Genomic DNA, 20,301 nt, shown 5'->3' with positions numbered 1-20,301 from the left:
TGTTTGATTATTCGCTTCTAATTGATTTAATAATATTTTCGTGATTTCATTTAATGACTTTCGACATTCAAGAATTGATCCATCATTTAATAATGTTGTGATTAATGAATTAGGTATTAATATATTGTTATTATCATTGAATGTCTTGGCAATTTGCATTGTGTTCTTGGGTTGAATTGTTTCCCTACGATTAACTTTTGGTGGAAGTTTTGATACTAAATTGTTTTGTTCATTATAATTTTCATGATTTTGATTTTGTTTGGGAACTGTTGAAATTGATTGTCGTTTTTTAATTGTTTTGTTCTGTATGTTATTAGTGGCCTTTTTAGGTTCGTTTTTTGTTGTGTTTTTTGGTACTTCAACACCAAATGTAGATTGTAAAAATGAAATACAATCTGATGCAGCTCTTCGTACTGTTGGATCTGCATGTGTTGTTAACGGGTTTATCTGTTCAATTGCTTCTTCAGAATCAATTTTGCTTTTATCGTTTTTACATCGCTCATAACAATGTTTAATATAATGTAATGTGTTGGTGAGCACAGATGTGCTTTTGACCGTTAATTGGTTGTAAAAAGTATTCAATACATTTGATATTGACGTCACTTCACTGATGTAGTCTGAAATTTCAAATAAAAGTGACTCCAGTTTCTTATCGTTAATTTTGTCCGAAACATAATGTAAAGTGGCGGAGATGGTGTCTTCTGTTAAATTACCACCTGACTCTTTAAGATAAAACATAATATCAGATGTTATACTGTTCATTACTTTTGGTGTAAATGTTCGACCAAGAAATACTTTTGATAATCCATACGCACAAACTGTGGGATTTTTGTTTGCGTCTTCATTATAATATTTCTTAAGCAGTTCAAGGCCTTCAAAAACACAGTTCCATTTATGATGCATTAAATTACTTAATATATCAGGAGGAACCCATTCATCCCATACAGAAGAGGCATTTTGAAGATTAACAGTACGAGCTCGTGGTTTTGGTGACTCTCTAGGCGAGGTTTGTGAAACTGGAGGTTTTGATGATATTGTTGTTGTTGGTTTTGACCGAGCTACAGGTGACTTTTTCGGCCGAGGTTTTGTGGTAGCTGGCGGTGGAGTTGATATGTTGGCTTTTGTTTTTGCAATTGTTATCACATTTGTGGCATCCTTTCGAATGCTTTGATCTCTGTTTGTTGTGAGTGGCTTCAAGTTCTCAATTATGCTCTCAGCATCGTTTGCTCCATTTTGTTCTAAATGTGTTTTAAGAATGGAAATCATTGCTTTCACAATTTTTGGTGATTTAGATGAAAGTTTTTCATATATTTTCTCTAAGACTTGATCATGGCATGAGTTGAGACATTGAATCATAAGTGTCGCTGCAACATCTGAATTTGCTTGTTTATTTGTTGAGAATGCTTTTTCAGCGAGAACATTTGCAATTTGAAAATAATCAATATTTGATGCTTTTTCGAAATATACAGTACACACTGAAAGAACTGTTTTAAGGCAATTTGGATTATCATCACTTAAAAACTTTGGAAGGTCGGAGTGAAGGTTTCTTAATAAATCTGGTTCTGGATCTTTCATCTGCTCAAGAATTTTTTCATATTTGGATTGACGAACTTTCCAATCACTTCCTTCCATTGAAGTTCAAAAATAAACGTACACATTTTTCGAAAAAATTCTTTTTCTCAGTAATAAAATTTATGTGACATACATAATAAACATTTATATGCAAAATACGTCAGAAATTTTTAATTATTTAAATAGTCTAAGCTTTTGTGAAAATTGATTTTATAAAAGAATTTGTTATTAAATTTTTTTTTATTCAATAAATCATAGTTGTATTTCTTTAGTTTCCTTTTGGGGTTGCACTGATACTAAAATTTCTAAAAAAATCTCATGAAATTTTGAAAATAGCGAACATATTACCTGACCACAAAATGATAGACATTTAATCGTTTTATCACACAATCATTATTTAATCCAACTTGAAGTCAAAATTTACTTAGTCTGTTAGCATATTAAAAGTTTATCAAATCACATGTCAGGCATTCCCAACAAAAGGATTTATACTTCATCCAATTATCATGTCGGTCATGACTGGACAAAGTCATGTAGCTATTCAATTTTGTTAATTTTGGTGTTTAAATGAATTTAGAAGGCAGAAATAAAATATGTTATTTTTTTCTTTTTAGTCAATTGAATGGTTCCTATCGTACATCATTCAAAAAAAGACGAATTTAACAAGTAATCAAGACAACAATCAATTCACTCCCAATGAATTATCAGATGAATCACTTGTTAATAGTGAACATATTAAGCAACATAAACAAATCATGGTGGCGCTTTCATCACAAATTGTAGATGTTGAAATTATGAGAAAAATTGCTTGGTCAGGAATTCCACGACAATATCGCCCCCGCGCGTGGCGGATTTTTTTAGATTATGAACCTATAATATCAGATCAATCATTTTCAACATTACAGCATAAGCGTAAAGACTATTTTGATTGTTTAAATAGATTTTTTGATCCTCAACAACAAATTTTATGGACCTCATCACAGCGAGACATATTATCACAAATATTACGTGATTTACCACGTATGCAATCACCTTTATTACGAAATGAAAAAGTTAGCACAATATTTCAACATGTTTTATTCACGTATGCAGTAAGGCATCCAGCATCAGGTTATGTTCAAGGAATGAATGATGTTTTATTTCCATTTTTTATTGTTTTCTTATCACAACACTTCAAAACGATGACGATAGAAGATATTGTGTTGAAAACCGACGTCGATAGCCTATCGGCAACAGAATTAAATGAAGTTGAAGCAGATTCTTTTTGGTGCTTCAACAAGTTTTTAGATGGAGTTCAAGACTTTTATACGAAAGATCAGCCTGGGATGTATAAGATGATTGATCAGTTACATCGTGTTATTGGGAAAGTTGATCCAGAATTATATAATTATCTAGAGCAAGAGAACGTTCAATACACTTCCTTTGCTATTCGATGGATGAACTGTATGCTTGTACGTGAATTTTCAATTTCTGTGTTACTTCGTATTTGGGATTTGTATGTGAGTGAACCCTCAAAAATTGCAATGACACAGGTATATATTTGTGCTTCAATGATGACATACATATCACCAGAACTAATGAAGTTGAAGCAATGTGATTTACTTGACAAACTTAAAAATATACCACCTGATTATTGGACAAACGACATTATTGAAATCATTCTTGCTCAATCCTTTGTTTATGAAAAAGCATTTTTTTCACCCAAAAAATTTTAGAAAGTAAATTGTTTTTAAATGTATAAAGACTTTTGTTATTTTTATTGTTTTTACAAACAGTTTAAAATAATTTACGTTACTCTTTTAAAGTTTTAATAGCGCCTTTGAAAGAAAAATTTTTGCCAAAAAAAAGACATAAATCTTTTGGTTTATTTTTGATGTTCAAAACTATTTCATAAGAAAAAACTTTTTTGGAGATTCGTTCAATATATATACATAAAAATTTCGTTAACAAAGAGATTACTTACAATAATTTCCAAAACAAATTTAAAAAAATTCTAGAAATAATCTGCCACATAAGAAGATAATATTAATGTGATAGTGGAATCAAAGTGGGCATGGTGTTTTTGAGTTCCGTGCTGATGTTTTGTAAAAAACTTTCGGTGTCATTGAATAAATAATTCAGCCGAACAAGATTGAGTTTCATAGGTTTACGCCCAATAGTTTCTTGGGAGTTTTATCTCAAATTTGTATGGAATAAAAGTATGATAACCACAACGGTTGGAATAAAACCGTAACGAATATCAATGGAAACTTAACTTTTTGACAAAAACTTCCTATTCAACAGAATATTTGAAAAAAGCTTTTATATCCTACAATGAAAACCATCAAAATCGGCATGTTTGGCGGAGGCGGCGTTGGGAAGACATCTATCACACTTCAGTTCGTAAAAGGAGAGTTCACTGATGGTTATATTCCAACAATTGAAGATGAATTCATTAAAACCATAGATTTTGAAGGTGAAACATTGTCAATTGAAATTATAGATACTGCTGGTCAAGATGACTTCCAGTCAATGCGTTTCCGTAATATGAGCTCGGTTGAAGGTTTTATATTAGTATATTCAATTTTGGATCCGGTTTCTGTTAGTTCATTAAAAGAAATCCACGGTGAGGCTTTACTTGCTAAAGGTACTGATTCTATCCCTTGCATCATTGCTGCAAACAAATGTGACTTACGTGGTCCAGATTCGGTTCCTGTTGCTGATGGTGAAAATCTTGCAAAAGAAATCGGCTGCCAAATTTATGAAACATCTGCAAAAGAAAATATAAATATTCAGGAACTATATGAAGGAATTCTCAAACTTTTACTTTCTAAGAACAAAGAAAAGAAAACAACTAAAAAGGATGCAGAACCTGGGTGTAGCTGCCAAATACAATAAATTTTGCACGCAATGATTTCATTTTACTTTTTAGAAATTTCTGTGCAAACTTCCAATCTATCGTTCGTGTAATGGTAACTTTTTGAGTCGTGTGTCGTTTTTTTATATTCAAATCAGGATGTTGTTTTTTTACACCAAAAAGTAAAATAATTTAACTTTGAACAGCGGTTAGATTACGATCAAAAATTCATCTCTACAGTCTTTCATATTGAACTAAATAGAAATTTTTTGTAAAAATCATCTTCGATTGATAACAAGATTCAACTTGCTTTGAACTTGATGTTATCTTTAGTTTCAAGATTTCATCATCAAACAAACTTTGTTAATTCGAATTAATGCGTTCCAAAAACGAAAAATAACCGCTGTGTGTCATTTTTTGTCAGGCGCGCTGTGATATGACCAAAATCAAGATTTCTTTTGAATTGTTTACTCATTTCCCCGGCAAAAAATCGTTTTTTTGTTGAACAAAATTAGTTTCATCAAATTATCATAATTCGAATCATTTTAGAAAATGCAAAAAGCTCTTTTTACTTTATCATTTAAAGAAAGATTAAATTAACAAACATATTTACTAACAATTACATAATCACCAAAGATATTGGAAAAAGTTTCTTGAATTTTGCTTGGTGTATCCATGACAAAAATTTCTTTCTGCAAACAGGGCACGTATTTTGTATTGATCCCCATTTGCAAAAGCAAGATAAACAAAAGTGATGAGAACATGGAAGTGTCACGTAGAAGAAAACAGTTTCTAAGCAAACAGGACACTGAAATCCTTCACTTTCGTGTTTAGTACCAAACTCTGGTGGAAAATCCTTCGAATGGAGTAAGCGTATAAAATCATAAACCCATACTAAAGAGATTATAGTTTTGGTAAGTAAATAAGAAATTTGTATCTCCTTCGTACAGATGGTGAAATTTGATATGGCTTGAAACCAAATGAAAGATGTTAAAAATGATCTTATGCCAGCAATAATCCGAGGAAGTAATGAAAACAAAAAGAACCCATGACCAACACAAGTAGTAAAGAAAAATGAGAGAAAAATCTGTTGAACAATTATCATTATCATAAACATTATTTGTGAAATAAGAATGGTAATAATAATTGCTTCAGAAAAGTCCATTTTTTGCTTTTGAAAAACTGCATAAGAAAATAAAAGCCAAAGGCCCCATATTGAACAACTAATTTCTGGTATCATTAAAGAATCGAGAATGCTTACAAGTGAAGGATACTCTATTTCCCCTTTACTAACAGTTTCAACTTGCTTTGTGATGCTATTCAATCTTCTAAAAAAAAGCAAGATTAGAAATGCATCACATAGCAACATCGGAAGCTTACCTTCTGCAAATTTCGATAAAATTATTGCACCCAATGCAAGCATTGTTGTAAATATATGATAACCTACCTCTGGGTATTTAAGCTCTTTCTTTTTTACTCCCATCTGAAAAAGTGCCAGCTCAATATTCTCCGTTTGAGCCCATATCACATCACCAAAAAAGTGTCTTCTTTGCAAGGTTTACAAAAAGTGTATGATTCAAATAGTCTCACAAAGACAAACACATAGCATTCCTCAACGTCTTTGAAGGGGGTTTTTGTGACATTATGTGTACAAAAATAAAATCAATTTTTGAGAGTGTTTCATCATAAAAAATAAAAAACATCAACTTATGTCACGGAATTGTCAGCTTGGTCTAATCAAAAAGGTGTTTAACAAATTTATTTTAAATTTGTTTTAGGTTAATTATTATAGGTTGCAAAAAAAGATCTTTTTTCAACAAATTATTAAATAAAATTTAAACTTTTTTCTTTAGTTTGTTAAATAATGTGAATGCTAATTTATTATATGTAAATTACTTTCGATTTTTTATATGAAACATGCAATTCATATGTTACAAATTGTTTTGGATGAGTTTGCACGATAACACCAATGAAGTAACATTAAATATATAAATAGAAATTTTTATTAAAATATGACCTCGAAGTAATTTAGCTATTTCTGTATAACCTTTTTGAGAAGCAATATTAAGTGCTGTTCTAAATTATTTAAATAATTTCAAAATATTATTTTGAAAAATAAAATAATTATATTAAATTTTAAACAAGGTAAATAAATACCTTTTTCATTAATATTAATTCCTTTTTGTTTAGTAAATAATTTAACTATTTCGAAGTGGCCATTTTGAGATGCTTTCATATGTGCTGTTTCAAATAATTTAAAAATTTCCAAATATTATTTCAAAATGCTAAACAATTAAAATAAATATCAAATAAAACAAATAAATATCTTTAGCATTAACATCTATTTTTTCTTGTTCAAGAAGTAATTTAACATTTTCTATACAACCATTGATAGATGCATACATAAGTGTCCAAAATAATTAAAATAATTTCCAAATATTATTTTAAAATTTCAAATTATTAAGATAAATATCAAATAAAATAAATAAATACCTTTATCATTAACATCAACCTCTCTTAGTTCAAGAAGTATTTTAGTTATATCTCTTTTATTTCCTTCAGAAGAATCCATGAGCGTTGTTTTACATATTTTGAATAAATTCCAAATGTTATTTTGAAATTATTAATTATCAAAATAAATAGAAAATAATAGCAACAAATTTTTTTCTTATTGATTTTAATAATATTTTCAGTAATTAAATAATTATAAAGTTCTTTATTCCTTGAAACAGTTGAAATTTCGAAAAGATTTTAGAGAAATTGGATTAATAAAGAAATGTACGAATATTTTTATGTTCGTCTACCTATCGTTACAACGATATAGAACAATAGCAAAAAGTAAACAACACAAAAGTCTATTTTTGCCACCTTCTCGGATTTTGAAATAAATTTATTTCATCTTCACTATAATATAACATACTATTTATATTAAATTAAATCATCAATTATGTACATATATTATATATACTTGGTGGTCAGATCCAATATTTTTGATGTATTGAGAAGTCATGTTTATCAGATTGAGTTTAATATATAGTATCAATAATTCATTTAATGCTATAGAAAACGAAGCACAATTTCTAGTTTATATTTTTCTTTCTGAAAAAAATTATGAATATCATTTTTTTTTTTGTTATATTTCTATTATTCTCTTTGTCTTTTGCTTATTTGACATTTCTATTTTGCGTATTTCTGTGCTTATTTGGTCAGATAATTTTTCAACAAAAGTTCAATTTGATTTCGTTTTTACTTATTTCAAAATGATCTTACCTATGTTTGGTAAAGTATATGATGCAACTTTTCCTAATGTCTTGAAGAACTTTCCTACGCCCTTCTTAAATTTTTGGCTCTTCTTTGAGATTACTTTTGCCTCATTTTTTAATTCTTCCACGCATTCACTTAACAATGAAGCGCTGTATGCCTTTAACTCACTTCTAATGCTTTCATTTGCATCTGATATAACGTAATCACATTTCCGATTAAGTCTACTTACAACATTACATGGTAATACATCCGAAGGACTTCCTGACCTATTTTGCATTTCAGTTCTTATTGACATTTTTTCTCTTTCTAATTCCATTCGAATCTTTTCCTTGAAGTCGCTTTTGAGTTGAATTAATCTTTTGTTCCTTTCTTCTTCAGAAAGTTGATTTAAACTTTTCATATGTGTTTGAATTTGACTTGTGATATAATCTTCAAGTTTCTTATTAATACTTTCATTAACACTACCTGAATAACGTGATTTAAATTCATTAATGCAATTATTAGTTATCATATCATTTAAATTTCGTGAGATTCGATTTAACTTTTCGAAGTCACTTCGTTTGATATTATATTCTTGTGCTGTGACTTCATTCTTCATTATAGATTCCGCAATTTGTTTCAAGCTTTCGATTACTTTCTCTGTGTTTTCTCCAGCTATTTTATGCGCGTTTTGTCCCATTTCGATTAATATACTTTTAGCTTGTGAAAGTATGAAATCTTCAACTTGTTGTCGTGCAGTTTGATTGATATTAGATTGAAGACATATTCGATCGAGTTCAAGTTGACATTCATTTTCTAAGTTACGAATACGACTTTCATTTAATATTGCGGATTCATCAGTCGATAATATGTTATTAATTTTCTCTTGTGCTATTGCCATTCTTTCGGATATAAAAGATAACATTTTGTCTTCTAAATCTTTTGTAGTTTTCTTAATTCGCGTTTCTTTTTCTTGTTTAATTACTGTGTTTAATTCATCCATTTTACCTATTAACTTATTATATATATAATTGTCAATTTTATTGCGTATTTCTTTCGGTATTTTTTCTTTGGATTCATTCTTAAGTGTTGTTAAGATTTTGCGCTTAATACTACTTAATAAACTAATTGATATTTGTGTATATTTCGAAATATCACTGTTTTGGATATCAGCTTTTTGTTGTTCAATTTCTTCTTCTATAATAACATCGGCTTGTTTCTTAAGTTCTATAATTAATTCTTTCTTATTATTCTCAACAACTTTTTTCGCTTCTTGTTTAATTTCATCATTTATTTGATGTATTTCAGTATTAATGTTTTCTTGTATTTCCATAATGATTGAAAAATCAATTTTTTCTTCGGATCCAATTCGATTTAATTCATTAATACAATCATCAGAATCTAATGAACATGACCTTAAAAGTTCACCTAAATCTGATGATTTACTATTAGTCATAGTTTGTTCTGATTGTTTTTTCTTTGTTTCGATATACGAATTAATTTCATCTTGTAAATGTTTATGTTGTAATTGTTTCATTTGATCTCTAAGTTCATTAAATACTTTACATTTTGTTGATATTTCATCAGAAATTTTTCGTTTTAATTCTTTATATACATTTGAATCTTTAACTTTCCCTTCTTCGATTTTACTATCGAATTCTTCTGTTAATTCTTTAATAATTTTTACGGAATCTATAATTGGTAATTCAATAATTGTTCCTTCTTTAATTGATGATTCGATTTCATTAATTTTATTATCAAGTTCTTGAATTTTCTTTTTAATGATTTCTTCAACAATTGGTTTATATTTGTTCTCATAATTTTTATTTTGCGTATCTTGAAAAATTTGAATAATAACCTGAATGATGTCTTGTTGTTCAGGTAAATTAATTAAATTTTCAAACATTTCACATGCGCTTTCCCAATCAAATGTGAATTCTTTTCGTAGCTTCTTCAATATGATTTATAAGTCTTTGCGCAAAGATTTTGAACCCAAGATTAAATTCAAACCCTTGTGCCATTATATCCGCATTTATATCAATTGGATAAAGTGGAATAAAATCATTATATTGAATCGTATTTTGTATCTTTCTATAGATACTTTTTTTTGATTTTTTTCTGATATTTATCAAATTTGCCTTTACTTGGTTGATATTTAGGGACATTTCTTACAAGTGCAATTAAATTTTTGCTTAAATCACTTTTTAACGTTCCGCGAATTATAAGATCAATTGTTTTGAGAATTTCTTTAATTGTATCTGCTACGCCATTTGAAAAGTTTGTTTCTAACATAGATATAATAACACTGGATAATGCAGCATATGGATAAATAAGTTGGCTCATAAGATAGTGACCGGCCTGAATTTGACCATCGCCAGCATTAAAACCATCAGACCCTTCTGTATCAATAAAAAATATTTGAGTTTCGTTGTTTGGAATTATTTCCATTCCAAACTTTTTCCTAAAATCATTATAAGGAAGAGGCCCATAAATAAAAGCGCCAGTAGTTTCTTCATCCCTCCCATTACCAACAGCAATACTCTTATCGCCGGTAAGTAATTTTAATGTACTGGACTTACCAATTTGGTATGAACCAAAAATTGTTACAAAAATAATTGGCTTTCCTTGTGCTTCCATCATTGCATCTTTGAATTCTTTGAGAACATGCTTGAATTTCCTGTTTTCTCCTTTGCCATCGCATATTGTTGTCTTGTGATGTGGGAGCATAGAGTTATTTAGATTACAGAATGAGGTGGCATTTTTATATAAAAGACGGTTATAAGCAATTTTTTTTTCAAATAATTATAATAAACCGCCGCATTTTAGCCTTTTTTACCCTTGTCGAGATTAATTAAGCTAAAAATTGTCACTTTTTAACACAAAATCTGATCGTTTTTTAGGCATTCAAACTGTCCATTTTCCACATGAGACCGAAGGAACATTGCGACTGGGAAACACTTCTATCAATAAATCAAGCAATTTTTAGTTTGAATGAAGAAAGTTTCTCTAGATCTTTTGGTTTAATGATAAGAAAATTTGCAAAAATATTAATGATATTATTTTGTGTATCTTCATTTCCTTCTGCGTTTTGAAACTGTTAAAAAAATTCAAAAATTATTTCTATATTTGTTTTTGTGTTTTAAAATATGAATAAATTATTTGACCAATAAGTTGGAATGAAAACTGATTTTGTTGGTTGATAAATTTTTTTGTTGTTTCAACTGTTTCTGAGATATTATTTTCATTCATTTGAAAGATATGGGATTCTATTTGGTACAATGTTTCTAATAATTCATTTGTTTTCTCATGATTTGTGTTTGATTATTTCCCATTTGAAATTTTGAAGTATTAACTAGTAAGGGCCCCTACCGATCATAAATTTAATATGTAATTTTAAAATAGCAGCGAACATATTTTTTATTTTTGTCCACAGAAAAAATTTAAAATTTTAGATAAAATTAAATACAATAATTGCTGAAACTAAAATAACGAATTCCTTGATGAAAATCAACTGTTAAATACAATTGTATTTAATCTGAAGTCAGAACGATAGTTATGAGAACATGCATCATATTACGCATGATTTCATCACCTTTTCTTGGGAGGCAAAGCTTTCGTTAACGTTCTCCGTCAAATGGTCGTAAACAATAAACGGTGGAATTTGATTGACCATTTGATAGATTGAATAGCGCATCAAGCAATTAGCAGAATGAATTCCTCAAGACAGATAAATCTTGAAAAGGAATACATTTTGTTGTCACAGGTTGGAGTTGGCGCATGTTGTCATGTGTACAAAGCTATTCACATCCCTACAAAATCTATTGTAGCAATTAAAAATTATTATAAATATTCATCTCAACGCAATAACACAGAAGAATGTCAAAGAGAAATAGATATCGCAAACAGCATTAATTCTGATTACGTAGCTCATTTAAATGATGTTTTTTACACAAAATTAGGGAAAAAGCTTTACTTTGTTTACCCTTATTTAGAATTTGATTTACAAGGAATTATACGAAGTACAGCACCAGGCTTTTTATCAATGGCACATATTTCATATTTATTTTCACAGATCTTAATGGGATTAAGAGACATCCACGAAAGCCACGTCATTCACCTTGATATCAAACCTGGTAACATATTGGTTACACCCCAAAATCAAGTTAAAATTATTGATTTTGGTATATCTCAACGCGAAGACGAACCAAATCAACCTAACAAAGGTGGTACTGTTATATATATGCCACCTGAAGCTCTTTTGAACTGTTTACCAATGTCACAAGCCAATGATCTCTGGAGTGCCGGGGTCACATTATATGAGATGATCACGCACAAGCCATTGGTTTCTAGTAGTGACATCAGTTCAGCTCTTCTATGTATTCGTCAACGTATTGGTTTCCCAACAGCAGAAGATTTAAAGCTGCCACATTCCAAAATTCTCCAGATTTCTAAATATTCTGCGCCCAATACTATGCATCCATTTCTTACATCCACGATCAATCCCGGCACAATACCTGGGTCCACGCAGGCAGAGTGTGATGCTGCTATTGATTTAATTATGAAACTTATTTCGTTTAACCCATCAAAACGTATCAAAGCTAAACGTGCACTGGGGCATCCCTTTATTGAGATGTTTGCCAACGAGGCACAGCTGCCCGAGCTAAGCTTACACGAGTCGCACCAAGAGAGGGCATCCGGCACAATACGGTCTTCGATATCAGAGAATGATATCTCAATGCTGAGGCCAGCGAAGATAGTGCCGAAAACAATTTTTGCATAAGTGTATATGTGTTACAATGCCATGAAATAATATCGGATAATTAACTTAAAAATGTTTTAAACTTTTTATGTTTTAAAAGAATTAAATTTGAATGGGTTAAAGTTTATAGAAAAATTACAATTAGATGTCAATAAACGATGAATGGGAAATGTTTTGCTGTTTTTAGCATTTTTACTTTTTTGTTTTAAAAGAATTATATTTGAATGGGTTAAAGTTTATAGAAAAATTACAATTAGATGTCAATAAACGATGAATGGGAAATGTTTTGCTGTTTTTAGCATTTTTACTTTTTTGTTTTAAAAGAATTATATTTGAATGGGTTAAAGTTTATAGAAAAATTACAATTAGATGTCAATAAACGATAAATGGGAAATGTTTTGCTGTTTTTATACTGAATAAAATAATCTGAATTTTAGACTTTTTATGTTGGTTAATGTGTACGACTTAAGTGCCGCAGATATGAGCGATTCGCTCCATGAACGATGTGTTGAGCAATGTCTTTTTCCGTCTGACGCAGGGACTTGACGCTGCACGCTGAGTTCACATTTATAGAAATTATGTTCTTCTGCCGCCTAAAGACAACATGAATCAATTGATAATCACTTTCTACACAGCCACAAAACTATTTACAATTTGATATATTTAAAGTGTGGACACGTCGATAAAACCGAAATTAAATCAAACGGAACAAGTACAAAAGATTCAATTTGATGCTTTACTCATCATCGTTCACGAGCTGGTCGTATTCTATTAATACGTACAATTCCCAAGGAGTCAAATTCTTTGTTACTTCGTCATTAGAGTTGATGACAGGGAATTGGTATTCTCTGACAAGGAATTTTTGTAGGTCAAATAGTGTGTTAAAGAACACGTCCGCCATCTTCGACTTCTCCAAGTCATGGACGGCCACGTATGATGTGTTTTCTTTGACACCTGCATTTACGACATCAATTAGTTGACGCAAAATGTCAGAAAATGGGATCGTTTCATTACCAGTGATACGCATTCGCTCATATTGGACCGAATAAAGCTGTTCGACCTCTTTGATAGATAATAATCCATCATCATCAAGATCACAAATCTTGTACCAAAAGTTGATAGAGGTGAGGTTGCTCTTGTCTTCAGTGCTCATAAGGAAGTAAACAAAGGATGTGAAGTCAACATATCCTTTCTTAGGATTTGCTGTAAGTGGGAAGAATTTGGCGTCAACAAAGCGCTCAATGATGATGGGTGAGATGGAGGAGTCGTTGAACTTCATCAAGTCACTTTTCGAGATGTATGAATCACTATCGGCATCAAGATCCCAGAATTTGCAAAAGGCAACATAGAAGTGTTGGTAATTGAAGATATGATGGGAGTCGTTGACATCTTGCATCCTTTCGGCATTATAAAAGACACCTGCAATGTCCATCTTTCGGAATTGTTGGAGACTGACAGTTCCTCGAAGCTCAGTATCCATAATATAGAAGCAGCGGGTGACAATAAAGTCAATGAACTTCTCAAGGAATAATTCTTCGTCCAATAGAAATTCTAATGATTTATGGGTTTCAACAATCGTACGAACAAATGGTGCAAGATCATTGGGAACAACATAGTTTCGATTCTTCTTGCGGACAAGTCGGAAAAATCGTTCATTAGGATCTCTGCCATAAAGATTATCTTTCCAGAACTTTTGGAATTTGTCTCCTGAAAAGTCATGAGTTTTAAGGAGTAAAGGAGCAAAGCACTTTGGAAGTCTGCAATGTCTTTGTAAAAAGAGTCCAAGTTCTTTTTCATTTGGCGATTTAAGGGATTCTGCAGCTGTCTTTTCTTCATTAGATTCCTTAGGACCATAGAAAGTAGCAATTTTCTCTCCGACCAATGAAGCAAGAAATTCTGTTGAAGCTGTGGATTCTTTTTTGGTATTTGGCTCAAGAAGTCCACGACTTGGGGAAGATTGACGAAGAGCAGGAACTCTACGCTTTTGAAGATTCGCATTCTTAGCTGTTTGTTCGAAAACAGAAAAATCGAAATTAACTTCGATTCCTTTATCAAGATCATCAGCTGCCTTTCTAATTGCATCGAAGATTGGTTGGTTGAATGGATCAGTTAGCCAACCAGCAAAGCATTCATCGAATTGGATTCCGTAGTCGACTTCCATTTCTGACCTAGCCGAATTTCATTGAAAAATTGAAACAAACGTTTATTTATTAACAATATTTGTATGAAACAGAGTATAAAAAAACGGTTTTCATGATTTTCTTTAAGAATAATGTAAAAAATCTTTTTATGAACATTTTATTGTGTTTCAAAGATTCTCATACAAATGAATGCTTCTTCGGCAACTTTCTTGATAGGATAATTCTTAAACTCATGAATTACAGGAACAATCATTTCAATGAATTTACAATATGGGAATACATCATTTAACCCATATTTTCGTATTGTCTCTAACACTCTGAATGAAGCTTTAAGTGATTTTTCCAAAAAATCTTCATCATCGTTTTGAAAACTATCAGCAAATTCATCCAATATGAAAGTTTGACTCAAAATCGCTTCTTTTTGCTCTCTAATCCCTATGTACAACATATTCCATAAGAGTAATTGTGCGTTTTTTCGAGCTTCTATATTACAATTTTCCAATACAAATTTTAATGCATTAAAGAACGCATCACACAGAAATGGTTGTACCAAGTCGCTGGATGTTATTACTATATTTGAAAGTAATAGCAAAATAGCAATGCAAATTTCATTATCATCTTTATTCTCAATAAACAAACCTATATAATTCTCAATATTAAGATTATCTAAACAATTTAGTACAATATTATCATCATAAGAAGTAACAATTTCAGAGATAATATTGAGGATTGTAGCAAAAAACGGTTTATTTTCTTTTGAGCCAAAAAGTGCAACGGTATAATTGAACGCAGGCGATTGGTAAACTTTTTGTTCGATTGTTGTTCTGAATTCTTTTCTTTCGTGTGTAGTCAAAAAATAAAGAATTTCAATACTGTCAAATAATAAAAACTGACGGACTTTTGAAGAGAAAATGTGAGATACAAAAGAAAGAATTTGATCGACATATTGTTCTGTTTTTTGAAAATATACAATAGATTTAAGAATAGAAAATAATAAACAAAGGACATTAATCTCATGGTTTGGAGGTTCTGTTGATTGCTCTATAAATTTTATGAGATTAATGATCATTTCACCAATTTGATCGAAAAGTGGAGATGTAAATATTAGTCTAGAGCCTTCCTCTGATTGACACACGCATTTTATGATTTCATAGTTAATTAATTGGACGCGAACAGATTGGAAATTAATTAAATTAATAAAAAGCTGTAATGGATTGAGATAAATTAATTGGATTTTGGCAATAGCAGATTTTTCTATAATTATTTTTAAAGCACTTAAAAAAAGAAATAAGTCAGATTCATCAACATTTGGATTAATTAAAGAATAAATATTTTTGATCACAAACGAACTACGTAGATATATTTCAGGGAAATAGCTAATGGAACTAACCAAATTTAATAAAGAATTTCGAATTTCAAAAATATTTGAAAATTGATTTTTTAAAAGCTTGTCTAACTCATAAAGTAATTTCGCATCTTTGTTTTGATGACTCACTTGCGTTGATATCTTAAAAGGATTATTTTTTCTTTCATCTGGAATTCGGAGATTCATTCTGTCATTTTTTTTTGAAAGATTTTATAATTTGTCAGTAAATGGCTGAAGCAGATGAGCTTGTAATTAAAACACAAAATGATACCAAATATGTATTGACAGGAGTTTCGGAAGAAATTACTGTTCGGGAACTTCGAGATATGATTTTTTATTCAGATTTATTTGATCATAAAAGTATTGGTTACAAATTTTCAATTACAGCAAATGGAGAGAAACTTGACTTAGATCAAATTTTAAAGGTAAAAGAAGTTGAACTCACCAATGACGATTCCTACAAAAATTCATCTTTTCTTTTTTCAAAAGTTTTATTCCTGGGTTTATTCATTGTGTTGCTTATAACAATGCTTTTCAGGCGTCATTATAAATATTTGAATACAGTGTTTTTATTATACTTCATCTTTTATTCATTATATGTATCAACTCATATCAAAGATTACATGATAATTGCAACATATTCTGTTTATTACTTGAAATACTTATTATATGCTCAATATATATTTATTTTATCATTCTCTCCCGGTTTTAAATTGCAATAAAATTATATTTTTATTCAATTTTTATAATCTATTTGTTAGTGTTTGTAGCAAAGTTCTAAAGTTTGGTTTCTTCTAACATCTCATTGATAAATTCCAAAAATAAAATAAATGTGATTTGATTTTTATCGTAGATCATGTTCAAAAAGTGAAGACGATACTTATTTTTAATCAAAACTGATTTTGTTGTATTGAAAATCAACTTTTTGTGATGTTTTATGACAAAATTGTCCAGAAGGAATAACTGCTTCAAATTTTATCTTTTGATCACACCTATATGGCAAATTTTAAAGCGAACAATGTCCACAAAAATTTACAAATTTTACAAGTTCCAACTCAAATAATTTAATACCTACCACAACACACATAAGAAAAAATGACTGGTTCATGATATTAGACATAAAGTCTCATGTTCCTCTCATTGTTTTGGCTCACTCAAAAGGATTAAAAAACATTTGAAGTTTTTAATTGGGCGAAAGTTTTCGCAAAATCATGGTGATGTGATGTATTCAAAAACTGAAAAATCAACCGTAAATTTTCTTTTTGAGAAAAATAAACGGATAAAATTCAGAGGAGATTTTATTTCGGTCAAGAAGTCACTTCATAATCAATGTTTCAATATCGTAGTCAGGTGATGGTTCCTCCATTTCAAACCCCAACATTATGGGGTATAGCGCCAGATGAACTGGAAGAATTTTTAAAGTTAAAGGGATTGATCTCAGCAAAAAATAAATCTTATGATAATGCTAACCCAAAAGAAATTATAATTAGTTTTTCAAACAAGCTACAAACCATTAAAGATTTTGTTCATTTAAAAAATGAAGCAATTCGTTCAATATTTTGTGGAATCGTTTTTTTACCAAAAGGAATTGCTTACAAAATGCAAACACTAAGTTACGTAATTGGTGAATCTCGCTCATTTATCAATTCTTCTTTCCAACATTTAAAATATTTCATTCAACCTTGGTCAGAAAATGTATTAAATCAGTTCTACCAAAAAATACCAGTATACCGGAACAGCCCTGAAGAGTTAAAGTTTTGGTGCTACCGTGAATATAGAAAAGATTTGCCTGTTCCAATTCTACCAAATATTCAATCAGAGTTTAATTCTCATAAAGAGCAGACTCCTTTAAAAGAAGAGAACAAAACAATTTTATCTTTTCCATGTCCTGCAAAGTTTCGTCATAAATTTGCCAAAGTGTTCACGAACTGATTTGTCATATAATCTGTTTGTAATTAAATTTTTTTAAATAAAAACCAAAAAAATTAGTAGATTTTGATGTGATTAACGTTCTGAATTTATGGTGTTTTGAACAAACTCATCGGGTTTTATTAAAAAAAATATTGTTCATGGCTTCAGGGTGCCCTTGAAAAGTTTAACAAGTATAGTCAATATTTGAATTGAATAAAACAGTTTTAATAAAAATCAATTTCTTTTTGTTTAAGAAGTAATTTAACTATTTCTGTATGACCATTTTCAGATGCCCACATAAGTGCTGTATAAAATAATTTAAAAAATTTCCAAATATTATTTTAAAATATAAAAATATTAAAATAAATAATATATAAAACAAATAAATATCTTTAGCATTAATATCAATTCCTTCTTGTTCTAGAAGTAATTTAACTATTTCTGTATGACCTTTATCAGATGCATACATAAGTGCTGTATCAAATAATTTAAATAATTTTCAAATATTATTTTGAAATATTAAATTACAAAAATAAATATCAAATAAAACAAATAAATATCTTTAGCATTAGTATCAATTCCTTTTTGTTCAAGAAGTAATTTAACTATTTCTGTATAACCATTTTTAGATGCTTCTATAAGTGCTGTCTCAACTAATCAAAATAATTTCCAAATATTATTAATAAATATCAAATTATTAATGTAAATATAAAATAAAACAAATAAATATTTTTATCATTAATATCAATTCCTTCTTGTTTAAGAAGTAATTTAACTATTTCTATATGACCATTCCAAGATGCCCAAATAAGTGCTGTATTAAATATTTTTAATCACTTCCAAATATTATTTTGAAATATAAAATTATTAAAATAAATTTCAAATAAAACAAATAAATATCTTTAGCATTAATATCAATTCCTTCTTGTTTAAGAAATAATTTAACTATTTCTGTATAACCATTTCTAGATGCTGAAATAAGTGCTGTTTCAAATAATTTAAATAATTTCCAAATATTATTTTGAAATATCAAATAAAACAAATAAATATCTTTAGCATTAATATCAATTCCTTCTTGTTCAAGAAGTAATTTAACTATTTCTATATAACCTTTTGAAGATGCTAAAAAAAGTGCTGTCCAAAATATTTTAAATATTTCCCAAATATTATTTTGAAATATAAAATTATTGAAATAAATATTAGATAAAACAAATAAATATTTTTAGCATTAATATCAATTCCTTCTTGATCTAAAATATATTTAACAAGTTCAATACTTCTTGACATTACCGCACTAACTAAAATATTTTTTGGAATTGGATTTTTTCCTCGAAAATATTTTGTAAGAAAAATATTACCACACATTACTGATTCATTTATAATAAAATCATTGATTTCCATTCCTTCTTTGAGTAAAAAGGCAAATATTTCATAATTATGACATAAAATGCAAAACTTTCCTAAATTAATAATTATATTTTCATCCATTTTTTCTAATTTTTTATCATAAAGATAATGAAAGATTTCATTTTGATGAAATTTAATTGCTGTTTCATAAGCACATTCAAATTTTGAATGATTTTGTTCACATAAATGAATTATCTCTAAGTTTCCGCCTGCAACTGCATATTTACCTGTGTTTTCTGTATTTGCATCATTCATAAGTAAAAATTTAAAACATTTAACTGAAGAAAAAAATGCTGCATAATCAATTAATGAAACATTGTTTTGATTAATAAATGAACATCTTTCATAAAGTGATGGTTCAATTGTTTGATTAAAATCAAAATTTGTTTGTGATGATATTTCTTGAAGTTTTTCTATTTCATCATTTCGAATTACTTTTGCAATTTCATTTTAATTATGTCCTTCTTTAACATATTTCTTATGAAGTTCCCAATAATTCTTTGGAAGTTGTCCAAAGTTTTCTTTAAAATATGAATATTTTGTTTGATTAATGAGATCAGAAAGATCCAAGTTTTCAGTTTCTTTTTCTGACAAATACTGAATAAAATATGGATCACATGAAATATCACAAAATTTTTTTATGGTATCTAATTCAATAAAATTATATTCGAGTAATTTATAAATAAGATATTTTACTCGTACAAAATTATCAAGAATTAAACAATTAATAAGATCATATATTTTCGTTTTATCTTCAAACATTTTAATTTCTTTTAAAAACTTCGAATATATATCAAAATTGTTGTTCTTAAGTATTAACATAATGTTTATCATTTGGATAATTATTAAATTAAAAGAAATAGGGTGATTGTTATCAAATTTGTCAATTATTGCTTGTGCTGTTTGTGTAATATTTTCTTCATTCAAACTGAAAATTAACTTCTTGATCAATATTAACATCTTCCATTCATTCTGAAAGTGGTGTTCCTGTAATTTTTCATTGGGTTCTGTTGTTGGGAGCATTCAACCCTAAAATTAATATTAGAAGCACCTTTTACAATGTGTC

General features: G+C 29.0%; 6 protein-coding genes across 6 annotated transcripts; 3 read left to right on the top strand and 3 right to left on the bottom strand.

Moving 5' to 3' along the window:
• Positions 1-2,327: 2,327 nt before the first annotated feature.
• On the top strand, positions 2,328-3,287 carry GO595_010323 (TBC domain containing protein; the record flags this gene model as incomplete). Its single annotated transcript, XM_067912989.1, has 1 exon — positions 2,328-3,287. One exon carries the CDS (start codon positions 2,328-2,330, stop codon positions 3,285-3,287), a length of 960 nt encoding a protein of 319 aa, XP_067769061.1.
• A 598-nt stretch (positions 3,288-3,885) lies between these two features.
• On the top strand, positions 3,886-4,449 carry GO595_010322 (RAP1B, member of RAS oncogene family; the record flags this gene model as incomplete). The annotated part of the gene is made up of 1 exon (XM_067912988.1): positions 3,886-4,449. The coding sequence occupies one exon, from the start codon at positions 3,886-3,888 to the stop codon at positions 4,447-4,449; it is 564 nt and encodes a 187-aa protein (XP_067769060.1).
• Positions 4,450-7,658: 3,209 nt separating this feature from the next.
• On the bottom strand, positions 7,659-9,107 carry GO595_010321 (uncharacterized protein; the record flags this gene model as incomplete). The annotated part of the gene is made up of 1 exon (XM_067912987.1): positions 7,659-9,107. One exon carries the CDS (start codon positions 9,105-9,107, stop codon positions 7,659-7,661), a length of 1,449 nt encoding a protein of 482 aa, XP_067769059.1.
• A 635-nt stretch (positions 9,108-9,742) lies between these two features.
• On the bottom strand, positions 9,743-10,378 carry GO595_010320 (uncharacterized protein; the record flags this gene model as incomplete). Its single annotated transcript, XM_067912986.1, has 1 exon — positions 9,743-10,378. The coding sequence occupies one exon, from the start codon at positions 10,376-10,378 to the stop codon at positions 9,743-9,745; it is 636 nt and encodes a 211-aa protein (XP_067769058.1).
• A 982-nt stretch (positions 10,379-11,360) lies between these two features.
• GO595_010319 (Pkinase-domain-containing protein) lies at positions 11,361-12,431 on the top strand (the record flags this gene model as incomplete). Its single annotated transcript, XM_067912985.1, has 1 exon — positions 11,361-12,431. One exon carries the CDS (start codon positions 11,361-11,363, stop codon positions 12,429-12,431), a length of 1,071 nt encoding a protein of 356 aa, XP_067769057.1.
• A 715-nt stretch (positions 12,432-13,146) lies between these two features.
• On the bottom strand, positions 13,147-14,571 carry GO595_010318 (serine/threonine-protein phosphatase 2A regulatory subunit B'' subunit beta; the record flags this gene model as incomplete). The annotated part of the gene is made up of 1 exon (XM_067912984.1): positions 13,147-14,571. The coding sequence occupies one exon, from the start codon at positions 14,569-14,571 to the stop codon at positions 13,147-13,149; it is 1,425 nt and encodes a 474-aa protein (XP_067769056.1).
• Positions 14,572-20,301: the final 5,730 nt, after the last annotated feature.

The sequence above is a fragment of the Histomonas meleagridis genome (genome assembly GCF_020186115.1).
Source record: "Histomonas meleagridis strain 2922-C6/04-10x chromosome Unknown scaffold_61, whole genome shotgun sequence".
NCBI lineage: Eukaryota > Parabasalia > Tritrichomonadida > Dientamoebidae > Histomonas > Histomonas meleagridis.
The sequence above is the reverse complement of the archived record's forward strand: the minus strand, read 5'-3'. Positions and strand labels throughout refer to the sequence as shown.